The 15,225-nt window shown below is 39.6% G+C and overlaps 1 protein-coding gene across 1 annotated transcript in view; it reads left to right on the forward strand.

Annotated features, from left to right (window-relative positions):
* WNK1 (WNK lysine deficient protein kinase 1) overlaps positions 1-15,225 on the forward strand; it is a 105,705-nt gene that overhangs the window by 77,795 nt on the left and 12,685 nt on the right. Inside the window, 12 exon segments of the mRNA XM_060776740.2 lie at positions 483-580; positions 960-1,122; positions 2,487-2,603; positions 4,341-4,487; positions 5,709-5,766; positions 5,923-6,060; positions 6,559-7,991; positions 10,728-10,811; positions 12,010-12,093; positions 13,148-13,217; positions 13,836-13,909; positions 14,506-15,134. Of these exon segments, the coding sequence (XP_060632723.2) occupies positions 483-580; positions 960-1,122; positions 2,487-2,603; positions 4,341-4,487; positions 5,709-5,766; positions 5,923-6,060; positions 6,559-7,991; positions 10,728-10,811; positions 12,010-12,093; positions 13,148-13,217; positions 13,836-13,909; positions 14,506-15,134 (3,095 nt within the window).

Consider the following 15,225-nt stretch of genomic DNA (forward strand, 5'->3'; position numbering starts at 1 on the left):
AGACCTTGTTGCCCCTGGCTATGCTGTTGGGAAGTGAGTGGGCCTCCCAGATGCAAAACACTCTCAAGCACTTCTCTTATGGCTAGTAATGCCAGCCCTTGTGTTGGAGACATGCCACTCTCAGTAGTCACTGGAAACATCTCTCCTCAAACCTGTTCCCTGGAGCATTGCTGTTTCTGGGAGAGATTTGAATTTGTCTTTGCACTCTGCATTGGCTTCTCTATTGCACATTCTGCTAGTAAGACCTTTGGTTGCATGGCAGGCTGTAGTGCCACATTTATCTAGCAGATAACATTCTTGATGTTTCAAATTTGCACGAGAACCCCTTCAGGTTCAAAAATTTGAACTGATTAGATGCTTTTAAATAATCTAGAGAGAAATTGCTTTTCAGCTTCTAGTTATATAAGTGGATGGGCTGTTCAGTAACATTGCAAAAAGAAATCTTTAATTAGATGCTTTAAGGAAAAACTTTATCTTTGCAGATTGCTTCTGGAGTGACTCAGGCTGCATCTCTAGAAACCCAACCACCTGTACAGCAACAGCCTTCACAATCCACCCCCTTAGTTTCCTCAATAGACAGGTAAAAGATACATTATTGTATTTGACTTTTAAAATTTTCAGTAATAGACACATTGGCTTTTCTTCGCATACATGAAATTGTTCTTTAGTTGTCTGTACATGTAAAATGATATGAAATATTTTTCTCATGAAAGCTAATACAAAGCATATATGAGATTGTTATGTATAAAATGGGCCATGTCTTTTTTGTTTGTTGTTCAAGAGGCAGGTCTGCCTTAACGCAATATTTTAAAATTGGATTTGGTGTTAGAAGGGTTTCATAATCTGTTCACTCGTGATTCTTCACTTGTTTGATGTAACTTGAAGTGCAGGTGTTGTTAATGACCAGTACAGGAAATACTGTTCACTTTAGCCATTGGTGTGTGTGGTTTTTTTTTTAGTGCACATTCAGATGTTGCGTCAGGCTTAAGTGACGGTAATGAGAGTGTTCCAACATCTAGTGGCAGACATGAAGGGAGGACTACTAAACGGCATTATCGGAGATCAGTGCGCAGCCGCTCTCGCCATGAGAAGACTACACGTCCAAAACTGAGGATTCTTAACGTGAGTCACCCTGATTTGTTGCTGTTTTTAAAACAGAGCCTAATACTCAGCTGTGCATTTCAAGTGTAATGCTAAATATTTTAATGTTTTCAAGAACCACATTCTATTTTCTCTTTTACAAGGACATATTTGTAGAAGTTTTCACTTCTGCTCAGGATAAAACATTTTAGAGCAGGGTGCACAACCTTCTTGGTACCATGGCTGCATCAATTGTTAGTTGACAGTGCAGGGAGTGCACATATGTGAGCATACCTATATACACACATTACAGTTTATAGGGACAGAAATGTTTAAATCTACTTTTACAGCGGAGCACAGAGCACCTCTTACTAGGCACTCAGCTGCAAGCCCTGCCAGTCACGGGCGCTTTGGGCTGCAGGCCACACACACTCTTAAAAGAGAGTCTCCAAGTTACTGTGTGTTGAAAAATCTAGGGGAGTCTTGCTACCCATTTAAAAAGATAATGGAGCCTGAAAAAGAGCCAAGGGCTGCAAAAGCAGCATCAATGAGCCACAGACTTCATTTTGCCTATCTGGATGGGGAGAACCTGAGGATCATTGAAATGGTGGGACCTGTAACTCTAAAACTGAGGGGAAGGGAGACCACCCATTGCCACCAATGAGACAAAAATTAGACGACCAAACAGTTACCGTTCCCACTTTCCTTTTGTTTCATTGATATTTCTGTATTGGGGGTGTACTCTTTCATGCCATCCGAATGGACGGTAGGGAATGAAAACGTAAAATAAACATGACACAAATACTAGACCCATGACTAGTGTTAATGTTTACCATATTGTAACAACAACTTAATGTGTTGACCGCATATGATTGTAATTCATTCTAATTATAATTATAATGAGTAGAAACAAACCAACTTCATAAACTATGTTTGAAATGTCATTCAGGGAAAAGGGGTTATTTTAGCATCCAGAATCATGTTTTGGAGCAGAAGTATATGTATGTGGTAGGATTTTATACCATTGTCATTTGAATATTTGTAATGTTCCTGATTTACAGCGACTTGATAGGTAAAGCTTTTTAATAGACAAAAATATTGCTGACATAGAAATTGTATTAAGTATTGTTTTGGTGTAAATTTAGGGTTGACAGGTACTCAGAACAAACATTTTATTAATCAATGTGAACATGCACTTTCTGACTCTGGGTGCTTGGGTTTTTGAAATTCTATATTCTCCACACTTACTTAGAAGTGGAGTTTTATTACATTTGCTTCTCGTTGGTTGAACATATTCCAAATTAAGTGGAAATGTTCTGTGTGTCTTCCTTCCTTTCCATGGTGCTTTTATCCCTCTATTGCTGTTGCCCCCTTTTTACCTTGAAGATTAAAATTCTGTGTTTTAGGTATCAAACAAGGGAGATCGGGTTGTGGAATGTCAGCTGGAGACACACAACAGAAAAATGGTTACTTTTAAGTTTGACTTGGATGGTGACAATCCAGAGGAAATAGCTACTATCATGGTAAGTGGTTCAAACAGAAACTTTATGTGTAGTAGTAGTAGTAGTAGTAGTAGTAACAACATCATGTAGTGATGTTGACAGACTTTACCTGCCCAGAAAATCAGGAGACAAAGGGCTTCTGCAAATGAAATAAATGGTAGAAGAAGAGAAACATGTACTGGCAGATTATGTGAAAGAAAGTCAGGAACCAACATGGATGGAAGTCAATAGTAGAAAAATTCTTGGAAAGTGCAAAAGACAAAGAATGAATACTGTAAAAATACAATGCAGAGCAGAAGAGCAAACTGACAAAAGAAGACCTCTCAGTGGGCAGTTCCTGGGAAAAACTAAGCAAAATTGACAAGGAAAAAACATTGATGTGGCTCACAAATGGAACTTTGAAAAAGGAGACTGAGCTCCTGATTCTTGCAGCCCAAAAACAAGCAATTAGAACAAATGCTTTCAAAGCCAGAATTGAAAAGTCAACAACAGATTCCAAGTCTAGACTCTGCAAGGAAGCAGACAAAATGTCAAACTACTCTAGGACTTCCGAATTCAGACTGACAGAGTTTTGGAGCACAATACTCCTGATCTACGAATTGTGGGAAAAAACAAAGTATGGATCGTTGATGTTGGAATCCCAGGTGACAACAGAATTGATGTGAAGCAACTAGAAAAACTTACACAATATGAGGATTTAAAGATCGAACTGCAAAGACTCTGGCACAAGCCAATAAAGGTGGTCCCAGTGGTGATAGGCACACTGGGTGCAGTGCCTAAAGACCTTGGCCTGCAATTAAAAACAATTGTCACTGACAACATTACTATCTGTCAGTTGCAAAAAGCCACCCTATTCAGATTTGCACATATTATTCGCCAATACATCACATAGGCCTAGACACTTGGGAAGTGTCCGACGTGTGATCCAAGACAGCAAAGTGATCTTGTTTGCTGTGTCCTACTCTTGTGGTGTATCAAATAATAATAATAATAATAATAACAACAACAACAACTTTATTTGTATTCTGCCCTATCTCCCTAGGGTGACACAGTATTTACTATAATAGCAAGCAGTATTATAATAGTCTGCCTCATTCAGTTTCTCTTTGCAAAAATGTACTCTTGACATTTTTTGTTTGTTTGCCTGAGCTTATCACAGTTTACAAAGTAGACATATCTAAAGTTGTTGAGGATAGGCTGTACTTGTTTAAATTAAGTGTTTAAAATTTCTTGGAAAGTTTCCCTGAAGCTAGACATCAATTTTGACGTAAGAATTTTCATTTATTCAAGTGAACAGTCTTCTGCACACTCAAATATTATAACCTAGAAAAGACAAATTAATGGAATTCATATTCTTTGAGCCTCTTTAAGTTTGGTGATAAATATCCTCTTCCCCCCAACTCCTATAGCTAAGATGTGCTTGGGTTTACCAGTAAAAACAGTGGAAGAGTCTTCAAATTCCATAACAAATGAGAATAGAGATGCCTACCACCTCCTCAGATTGCTCCTCACTTTCTTACTACACCTGCTTTACAGTTAGTCACCATTGTGGATGATGGAGTGTGGTGTCCCAAGGCCAAACATAGATCATGTCTTAATTTGCCATATTCTTGAGTTCACCTAGAATCAAAGTTCAATTATTTTTTTAAGCAAAAAGGTTTGTTAGATATATAACTGGCATAATGCTGCAGCAGTTCATGTTTTGGTATTTTTTGTTGTTAAACAAGCCTGTAGTGATTAATTAATATTTTTGTACAGGTGCAAAATGAATTCATCTTGGCCACAGAAAGAGATTCTTTCGTTGAACAGGTGCGAGACATTATTGAAAAGGCAGATGAAATGCTAGGTGAAGATGCCAGTGGGGAACCAGAAGGTGATCAAAGTATCGGCAGTATGCAAAACCAGGTAAAAAGTCTATCGGGCAAGGCATTCTCTGTTTGTTCCCCCCACCCCCTCTTTGGTGTCAGGAGCGACTTGAGAAACTGCAAGTTGCTTCTGGAGCCCCCGGTGGTGCAATGGGTTAAACTAGGGGTCCTCAAACGTTTTAAATAGAGGGCCAGGTCACAGTCCCTCAAACTGTTGGAGGGCTGGATTATAATTTGAAAAAAAGCATGAATGAATTCCTATCCACACTGCAAATATCTTATTTGTAGTGCAAAAAACACTTAAAAACAATACAATAATTAAAATGAATAACAATTTTAACAAATATAAACGTATTAGTATTTCAATGGGAGGTGTGGGTTTGCTTTTGGCAGATGAGATAGGATTGTTGTTGCTATGTGCTTTCAAGTTGTTTCAGACTTAGGTTGACCCTGAGCGAGGGCCGGGTAAATTATCTTGGAGGGCTGTATCCAGCCCTCGGGCCTTAGTTTGAGGACCCCTGGGTTAAATCCTTGTCCCCTGGGTTAAACCCTTGTTTTGTTTTGTTTAAAACTACCTGCGACAATTAGGTGAGGAAAGGGAAAAAATCATTTTGGGACCCAAAACCAAGGGGTGCATCAATTATGCAGTGGTGACTGTCACGTGGTGAGATACAGTATTTTATGTCAAATGTTTGTATTGTTTGCAATAACTGAAGGCATTTATATAGCTAGCATTTTTAGGATGGGATATCAGAAAGTTAGCATGGCCATTCTTTTAGGTCTTGCCGAGTAACTGTCATTCTTGTCTTATAAATGGCGAAGACCCTCAGTGTGGCCTTATTTCATAGATAGGTGGTCTTATATTGGCAGAAGTTTTTACTCGATCCATCAAGGAATTTGAAGGCAACCTTACGTAGGGTTTGAAAACTCATGGGTAGTTAGTAACGTGTACATCATAATGATTGTAGGACCAGGTCCTCTATACATGTGCGTGCCATGTGAGCAAACCTATTGTAATCAACCAGTATAGGAAAAGTAGTGATTTGCTATTTGAAAACAGTCTTCAGTCGCTGGAAGAAAATAATCCAATACTGTGACCCATTACAGCTTGTTGGTGGGAGATAAGCCATCTCAGAAGTTCTGGCCAGTGTCTCTACTTCTTGATGTTCATACTCATACTGTGGCAGGTCTTCATGCTCATTAACATCTTCATCTTCAGGATGGTGAAAAGTTTTTAAATTGCTATTTTCATTTCTTGCAGAAATTGGATGAAGACTTTAAACAGCCAGATCCTGTGTCTTCCATTCCACAAAGAATAGGTAAAATTTTTGTTTATTTTTATTATTTTTTTCATTTGGATTATTATTACCCTGAGTCCTAGATCATTACTGTTTAGTTTACCAGCAGAATGTTTGATACTTATAGCATGTTGTACATAAGTCAATAATTACGTGTCTTTCTCTGACTTGTTGAAGGTGTCCCTCCTAATTCATTGACTCAAGTTGTCCATTCTGCTGGAAGGAGATTTATTGTCAGCCCTGTACCAGAAAGCAGGTTGCGAGAACAGAAATTTTTCACCTCTATTCCATCAGAAAATGAGCTTCTTGATGTAGGTGAGTTAACCAACATTTCCAGCGTAGTCTAGTGCCAGCACTACCAGAATGTGAGTGTGTAGGCTTCTGAGAGACTTGGTTTTACAGGGATTTTTTCTGTAAGGGACTGATTTGCTGTATGAACAGTCATTTGCCTGAAACACTAACTTTCTGCTCATATGCCTTATGTAGCTGTTCAGATTATCTTTAAAGACACTTCTCTAACTGACCTTGAAAGTGTGCCTTCACTAAAACCACTGGATCCATATGAAAACAGAAGTGGTGGATTCTTGTAACACTTTTTCTTAAACATGCAGTAGTCTGGTTTTTGTTTTTGTTTGTTTGTTTTTTAGAGGAAAAAGCAACCTGTTTTTCTTTGAGCTAATTTTATTTCCACTATGGAGAGAAAGGAAGAATATAAAATCAAATAAATAAATTCCTTGAGTTGTCTTAACTCCAGGGCCTTTAGTATTCTTCAGTAAGTTATTCTGAAAAAAATATTTTACCTCTTTCTTTCAGTTGCTGCTTCCTCATCTCATGGTCCTGGAATGAATCTGTCTCACTCGGCATCATCCCTCAGCCTACAGGGAGCTTTTTCAGAGCTCAAACATGTACAAATGACAGAAGGTCCCAACACAGCTCCTCCAGTTTTTAATCAGGACATGCCACCTTTCCCACCTATAGCTACAAGTGGAAATGGTGGGTTGCCCTCAACATCAGTGACTGCTCCTTCAATGCCCCTTCCTTCCTCCACTGGTGCTTCTTTACCAACTACACAGGTAGTGGAAAAGGTGACCACAGGGGTTTCACTGAATGAAGAATTGCCAGGCTCCAGCTCTCTTCCACCAGTGTTGCAGTCAGGGTCAGATTTAATTAGTGGTGTGGCTTCCAGCATCAGTGCACCTTCTTCTTTGTCTACAACTGCATCTCAGGCAGGTTCTGTTGCAGGAGAAATTGTTCCTAGCAGTAGCACCCCAGCTTCTTTAACTTTGCCACAAATTGGAGTGACCGGGCCTAGTGTTACAATATCAGGAGCTATGGCACCCCCTGTGACATCTCAGGAGGTTGGCAGTGCCAGTGTTGTTCCGTCACAATGCCAAACAACTGTCCCTGTTTCTTTGGCACAGAGCATGGTTTCACAGTCTACTCAGTTGGACACTAGCAGTTCTGTCCCCAGCCTAGCAGAAATGGTGGTGGTTAGTGTGCTGCAACCAAGATCAGAAAGCGAGCAGCAGCCAGAAAAGCCACATCTAGGCATCACTGGTGGAGTATCCTTGCCTCTTTCTGTACCTATATCCTCTACAGTACCATCTAGTATGCCTGGCTCCATCTTGCAGCCACCTGGAGTACTTCCACTACCCATCCCACCCATAGTTACCTCATCCACTTTAGCCCCAGTAGCAGGCATAGTTTCTACTCCGGCATTACCCCAGGTTCCTTTACCTGGCATTCTGCCACTGGCACAACCAGTAACTAATGTGCCTGTTGTCCAGCAAACTTTGATACATGGTCATCCTCAGTCAGCTCCATTGCCCAATCTACCACATACTCATTCTTTGGAAGTGGATGTTGACACTCAGCCCAAAGCACCAGGCATAGATGACATAAAAACCCTGGAAGAAAAATTGCGATCTCTCTTCAGTGAACATGGTGGTGTTGGGGCAGCTCATCCATCTGTATCCTTGGAGACGTCTCTTGTGGTGGAGACCACAGTCATGCCTGCCTTACCAACTACTGCTGTTGCACCCACGAAACCTGTGGCACCTATTGCAAGTACCAGTATACCACCAGCCAGTTTGACACTTGGTCCAGCAGGTTTACCTGTCGTAACAGCAGTTGCTACACCTGGGCAGGCAGGCACCCCCATCAACAGTGTTCCAGCAACATGTACTGCATCAGCAACCACTAAACCGGGGACCCCTCCTTCAAAGCCTCCTCTTAGCAGAGTACCGGTAAGGAATCAAATGTTCTTATGAATTTGCTCTAAAACATGTTAGCTGAGGAAATTTTCAAATAAATGAGATTGAAAATGTTAGCCATGACTTCCTTGGTTCAATTTTTGTTCATACCTTGTTTATAGTTCAGCTCCTCCTCCTCTCCATTGTATTAATATATTTTTAAAGTTTTGAAACATTCTGTTTAAACCTCTGGTAGTTTAACAGAAGGGTCATAACAGTCTGCTTCCTTGGTAGAAATCCTAGTATTAGTGCTGCTTGAAGCATAGGGCACGCAGGATATTCTCCATGGAATTTTCGATGTTCTATAAGGGAACTGGTGTTAGGTGTAACAAGTTGTTTAAGGCCTGTCCTTTATGTTCGATTTTATATTGTGTTAATTTGCTTTATTTATGTTATTTTGCTACTGTACGTATTTTATCCTGATGTAATTTTTGTTGTTTGCAGTCTGTATTTTATTTTGTTGTATTGTACCTTTGGGCTTGGCCTCATGTTAGCCGCCCCGAGTCCCCTTTGGGGAGATGGTGGCGGGGAAGAAATAAAGTTTATTATTATTTATTAATGTATAAAAGAACAAGTTGATTATTTTTGTGTCTATAGTGTCAATTTGGGGTGTACACTTAGTAATTATGAGGAAAGATAATGGTATAACTGGCTAAACATGCAATAGACTTTATCGTGTGAAGGCATAGTTTCACAATGTTTATTAAATTTGAAAGATAAACATGGACTGTATCACTAATATAGATGTGAGGGAAAGATATAGATTCGAGGGAAAAAGAGGTGACTTGGGTATTCGATATTGTTTTGTATGAGACTTTATATAGCAGGGATGACATGGGGCTCCAGCTTCTCCCAGCTCACAGCCAAGATAGAATTGATTACCTTCTTCTTTTCTACAGAGAGTTCAAAGTGTATATGGCTGCCTTCCAGAGTTCAAAATTTATCAAAATTGTCAAATCTGAAAATAGATAGTCATGAGATTTACCAAAATTTTATTTTAGTTAGGATTCCAAACTGACCCCAACCCCCCCCCCCCCCCCCCCGGGTGGGGGTATTGCTTCATAGAATGACAAGGTATTGTAGGGTGAGAAAAATGTTCAGCTATCTTACATTTTTAGTTTAGAGACTTTTTATTTTTTTTAAAAAGATGAAAATAGTTGGAATGTGCTGTCTCACCTGCCTGTCAAACTGATCTGCCTCATTCTATTGCCTGGTCTAACAATGTTTGAACTGTTTACCCTCCCCTCTCCTTAAGTTTGCACGTCTCAGCTTCTTTTTGTAGGGAAACCAGCACACTGATAGTTTTTTTGAAGTCACTTTAAATGAATGCAGACATTCACATCTTCCTTCAGTTTACTTCTAACTTAAAGGGAGTTACTTATCCAGATAGTATCTTATTATACATAAAATGTGTAACATAGCATTTAAATAACAATTATTCAAGGAAACTAGAAATAAAGGGAGATGGGAAAAACTCGAAATTATACTGGGAGCATATACTTAGGTGATCCCTTGTAGCCCAAGGATGACAGTCCTCCAAGCGTAGTGTCTTGGCAGTGAGCCCGTAGGTGGCTGTGGAGTCCTATTCTTGATCCGCATGTTCTCTCACAGTGAGGACATCGGTTTCCAGGTGGAAGGTGGACCCGGTCAGGGTTGGCTTGACGCTCCTTCCTCTTGGCACATTTCTCTCTTATGCCCTCCATTCATGCCTCATCAAATACTGCAGCACTGCTGGTCCCAGATGACCTCCCATTAGAGTGCTCAAAGGCCAGGGCCTCCCAGTTCTTGCTGTCTATGCCACAGTTTTTGAGGTTGGCTTTAAACCCATCTTTAAATCTCTTTTCCTGTCCTCCAACATTATGTTTCCCATTCTTGAGTTTGGAGTATAGAAACTGCTTTGGAAGATGGTGATCTGGCATTCAGACAATGTGGCCAGCCAGTGGTGTTGATGGTGTAGTAGCATCCTTTCAGTGCTAGTGGTCTTTGCTTCTTCCACCACTCTGACATTTGTCCACCTGTCTTCCCAAGAAATTTGCAGGAGCATACATGAGTATATAAACCATCCTCATATATAGGTCAAGGGCAGGTTTTGGTGCAAAATTATGGATTTTGATAATTTGAAGGACATTCCATAGTAAGAGGAAAGAGTTCGCACTGCCTGAGGGCCAGCTGCCCCGGCTGCTGCCACTCCGATTTCCCCACCAAGGTATCCAAAAAGGCCAGGCGCAATCCCATGGGGGAGAGAGTAGAGGGGATTGGTGCTTCTTTTAGGTTTTCCCAAAATGGACTAAGCTTTTGCCTTTTGCCCTTCTAGGCAAAAGGATGGTTCCTTTTTTTGGTAATAGCTAAGAGTCTGTAATCACTGTGGACAAATGATTTTTGGGGGGTTTTTAAAACTAAAGTTTCTAGACTTACACTTGAGTATATAGAGTTGGATTTCACTTCCTCCAGGGAAAAGAAGTACTAAAAATGCAACAAAATATGCATTCCATTTATAGTTATTGGTTGAATCAAAGCATGTTGTATCACAAACATTTCCATTTTGAGTATCATTTTAGGGTTTTGCTCCTTTTGTAACTTTTAGAAAATGGTTGTTTTAACACACAAAGAAGAACCCATGTTAATAATACTCCTTACATACTGAAACCTTTACAAGGTGAATATGTCTACTCTATAACTGGATGATCTTTCTCTTCTGAGACTGAACTTCAATTTCATATCTATTCATAGGGACTACCAGTAGTTTCTGAACCTCCAGCTGGCACTCCATCCAGTGAGCAGTTGCCACCCTTTCCAGGACCTACACTAACTCAGGTGCTTTACAGCTATCCACTTCTTCTTTTTTCCCTTTTCAAAGAGCATGCTGAAATTAAACTCTGTTGCATGAAACTTCATTACTTTACTCCCATTACCTTATTCTTGTATATCTTAGTAAACGTGGAATTGCTCCTAATTTAGATGTTTATCTTTGGCGATTGCAGTGCTGTAGTATTAAAATATCCAAAGAAATAAATGATACTCAACTGCTTTGTGTACTGGTTTAGAGCTGCTGTGCTTTTTTGGAACTTGTGTTTTTATGATTTTTTTTCAGATGTACGGTAGATGATTATTTTTTAAGTTAATATATCTTTAAAGTTGATAATGTGCTCAATGTGAGGCATTCCATGCTTGATGGAAGATTCTTTGCTTCCTTTGTCAATTGGTGGAAGTACAGAACATACACTGTCCCATCAAATTATGTTTACGCAAATTTTGGTGTTCTGTACTTTAGGAGTTTTACCCAGAGAATGGAAAAGCCAGTGAGGGTGCTTCACAGTATCTGAAGCAAGTGATGGAGCAATTTGGTTGCTATGTAAATGGTGATATGGAAAATATGAGGTGGTTGGGCAAATGTGCACCAGCTAATGGCAGCTTACCTGAGCGTTGGAAGGATTTGATGGTAGAAGTTTTACCAAGTTTCCTGTCCAATATATCAGTATACTTTCAGAGATTTGTGGTTCAAAGGAACTTGGTTTATATAAGCTACTGCTAATGATGAAAGAATGTGCATTAAAATAGAGGCTGCTCGGGTCTCTTGTCTTAACATGCTGTAGTTTTCTGAATGTGTTTTGATATTTTGCCCTTTTACTTACCAGCCTATTCATTGCCCAAAGTATAGTTGTTGAATAGAAATAATTCTTTTCCAGAACTTCCTGTACCTTTCAACAAGGCCAGTATAATTCATTAACACCAACCCAACTTCTCCTTTTACTTTGTACAACCTGAAATAGGGTATTGGCTTGTGCTTATGTCACAATAAAATAGTCTGTGAGGGACAATATAGAGAATTGTTTTGAAAGTCGATCTATATGTTTGTGTTTGTGGCCCTCCTGATACTGAACAACAACTTGGATTGAACTTGAGGTCAGTAGTAAGCAATGATGATATCCGTCTTCTGCAACATTTGGAGGGCCACAATTAGACTATCCTGTTTGTAAAGGGCAACAGCTATAATAGTTGCCTTTTGTTCCAGTCCCAGCAACCTCTAGAAGACCTGGATGCTCAGTTAAGAAGAGCCCTGAGTCCAGAAACAGTCCCAACATCTACTCCTGCCTGTGTAAGTGTTTGCTGTTCATCAGCCCCAGCTTCATGTGAGCTGATATGAGTTCTCATATGATGAGACCAAAGATTTGCAGTGTTCAGAAATTGCATGGTCTGCACCCTCTCCTCCCCCCTCCAAGACTGGGAGGGATGGAAAACAGTTAGATCTGTTAATTTTACTATTGCTTCTCGGCCTTTTGGCTAAGATCAAGTGTGTAGTACTATGGAAAAAGGGTAATGTTTGTGAGAGGGTGTATCAGAGAAGGTGGATACTCTTCTTAGGGAGACATTTCACTAGTAATTCCACTGCTTAGGAAGACATTTCACATCATGGCATATGTGTTTTGGATTCTAGGGCCATCAGCTTACTGTTTTTTTCTATAGTAATATGATTGTAAACTAACATTAATGCTTTTAAGTGGAAGGGCAGAGCATAATACAGTAATCATATAACAGACCCGCAGCCTCCATGTGCACATGCCATTGTATTCAAAGCCTTAGAAAATGAGAAAAGCAAGTGTTGATTTGGAGTTTTTGCTGACAGTGGTTTTCTATGTTTTAAGTTTTTTTTGTGTATGATGGAATACACAGGCACATGAGCTTGGACCTACAATGAGGTGTGAAGAAGTTCATATAGAGGATTGCTGGCCCAGTAAGAATGAACCCTTCTGGAATGAATCCAACTCTTGAAACAAATTTACCTTCCTTATAAGTACAACTGTAAGCAAAGAGGCCTTGATTGCCACCTGTGTAGCAAGCCGCAGTGCCACTTGGATGGATGTTACTTTGAATTGAGATATTTGTTCAAGTTACATCAACTATGGTGCAGATTCCTTTGGATTGTTTTTATATGTCAGTGCTGGAATTAGTTGGGAGGCTTAGTGAGTGGATTTGACTTGTTACTCTGATAGTCTTCTGTGTATTTTGCTTTGGTTTCTGAGGCTTAACAAAACCATTGAGTCCCTTTCAGTTATCCCAGTCCTATTATTATCCTGGATTAGAAAATAAAAAATAAAAGGAGAGAGAGTAAGCTATGCTGATGCCAACATAACTTTGTTTTCTTTTCATAGCCTGTGCCATCTGTAGCTTCTACAGCAGTTACTGGAATGGTTCCTGCACCAGAACAGCCTTCAAATACTGGTAAAATCTTTTTGATGGGTAATAATGAAAAGTAAAATGTATTGCCTGCTACTGCTAAAACTAATGAACAAAATCCAGATTATGATAGGATTATAATCACAGAAGATGTGTTTTCGGAACTTTTACCTCAGCAAAAAATTGTCCTATTGGAGCATGAGCATGTGCTCTGCAGCAGCCAAGGTGTAAGGACAAATAATGAATGTATACATCTGCTGAAATGGCCTGCAACAATCAATTGTTTTTCAGAGTAATATATTTTGTTAGGTTCAGTATTTTTGGTGGGAAGCGAATTCCTCATTTACTCTTACAATGCTTGATTATGATAAGGCCCAGCATGCATCGCAAATCTGTCATTTTGATGGTGTAACTTATTGGAAAGATGCATTCTCTCTTTTGTAATGCTAGATTATTCACAAATCCCAATAGTTAATAAGATAACAATATTTTTAAGCAACTTTTGCATACACTAAATCCTAAGATCCACACAACTACTGGAAACAGGTTCTTGGCATCCTTTGTAATGGATAGTGTGAGAATTGCTGTTTCTTTGGAATGTATTGGAATGAACAATATTTTTCATCATTTCTTCTTAACTCCTTTTGCTATTTTCTGTTTCAGATTCTCAGGAGGCAGAAAGGTGTGCCACAACTACAACTGCAGGAGTTGCAGTTCTTAAGATGGGTCGTTTTCAGGTATTAGAATACTTTAGCACTTTTTGTCATAGTTGCATTGTGGTTTTGGTTACTCCTATTTTATATATGGTGAAACTGAGTATGGAATAATACTGTGCTTGATGGGCATCAAAGTTCCAAAATACTACCACCTAAATTCTACGTAGACATTTTAAAAAGATTTGACCTACAAAATTATAGAAATCAAAGCCTCATTTTGATAGATAATTGGTTGGCATTTTCATTTTGCAATATCAGGTAATCTATAGATAGCCATTGATAGTGGCTTCCTACATAAATGTTTTCATTACCCTTTAAATCTGTCTAAAATTGCAATTATTGTTACAGTTTATGGTAATGACTTTTGCATTAACTAGGTACTTTATATTATGTTTGATTTGTGTTCATCAGAACATGAGTCGCTGCTGAACATCCTACAGTAACCCAACCCAGCACAAGGAGCTGAAGCAAACACATACCGTTTCCATGTTTATTCTGTTTCCATCCTTATTTCCTCCTGTTTTGAATAAGACCCCCTGCATTGACTCTTGTAAAATTTAACTCACACTGATAGGTGTCTGTGTGCATATAAATAATAATGTGTATATTATATCTAGGTTTCAGTGGCAGTAGATGACCAAAAAGAGAGTGGAAGTCAGCCCAAGCATTTTGACACAACCACCTCGGAATCCTCATCTTTGTCTAGCAGCAGCCCAGAGAGTACTTTGATAAAGACAACCTCCAGTGGAACAGCTGAGGTCGTTGCTGGTACCTCAGTAGATGCAGTAGATGGAGTCTTTTCACACACTTCCAGCATGCAGTTACAGCCAACCAAGGTTGGGCGTTTCCAGGTGACAACAACAGCAGACCAAGTGGGTCGCTTTTCTGTGTCTAGAACTCAAGATGAAGTGACCTGTGTAGAAAGTGAGATCCCTGCAATAGTCCCTCTGTCTGAGCATGTTTCTTCTCCACACACAACTCCTAAATCACAAGTGGCAGAAAGGCGATCTTCTCTGCATCTGAATGGGCCTTCTTCTGAGTTGGAAGCTGCCTTCTTGAGTGGTGCCACTAAGGAGCTGGATGATGGTGCAGGCAGTCCAGACTCTGTTCATCCGCCTGGGTCAAAAATCAGTCTTCCAGTCCAAAGCCTTAGTAACTCATTCAACTCCTCCTACATGAGCAGTGATAATGAGTCAGACATAGAAGATGAAGATTTGAAGTGTGAGCTACGGCAATTGCGGGAGAAGTAAGTTGGGTTTTTTTGTGGACTAATTTGTGAAAAGTCTTGGCTGAAAACTTTCCCCGTCTGTGTAATTTGTGTATATGATTAAAATAAT

This window comes from Anolis sagrei, chromosome 5, assembly GCF_037176765.1.
Source record: "Anolis sagrei isolate rAnoSag1 chromosome 5, rAnoSag1.mat, whole genome shotgun sequence".
NCBI classification, from domain to species: Eukaryota; Metazoa; Chordata; class Lepidosauria; order Squamata; family Dactyloidae; genus Anolis; species Anolis sagrei.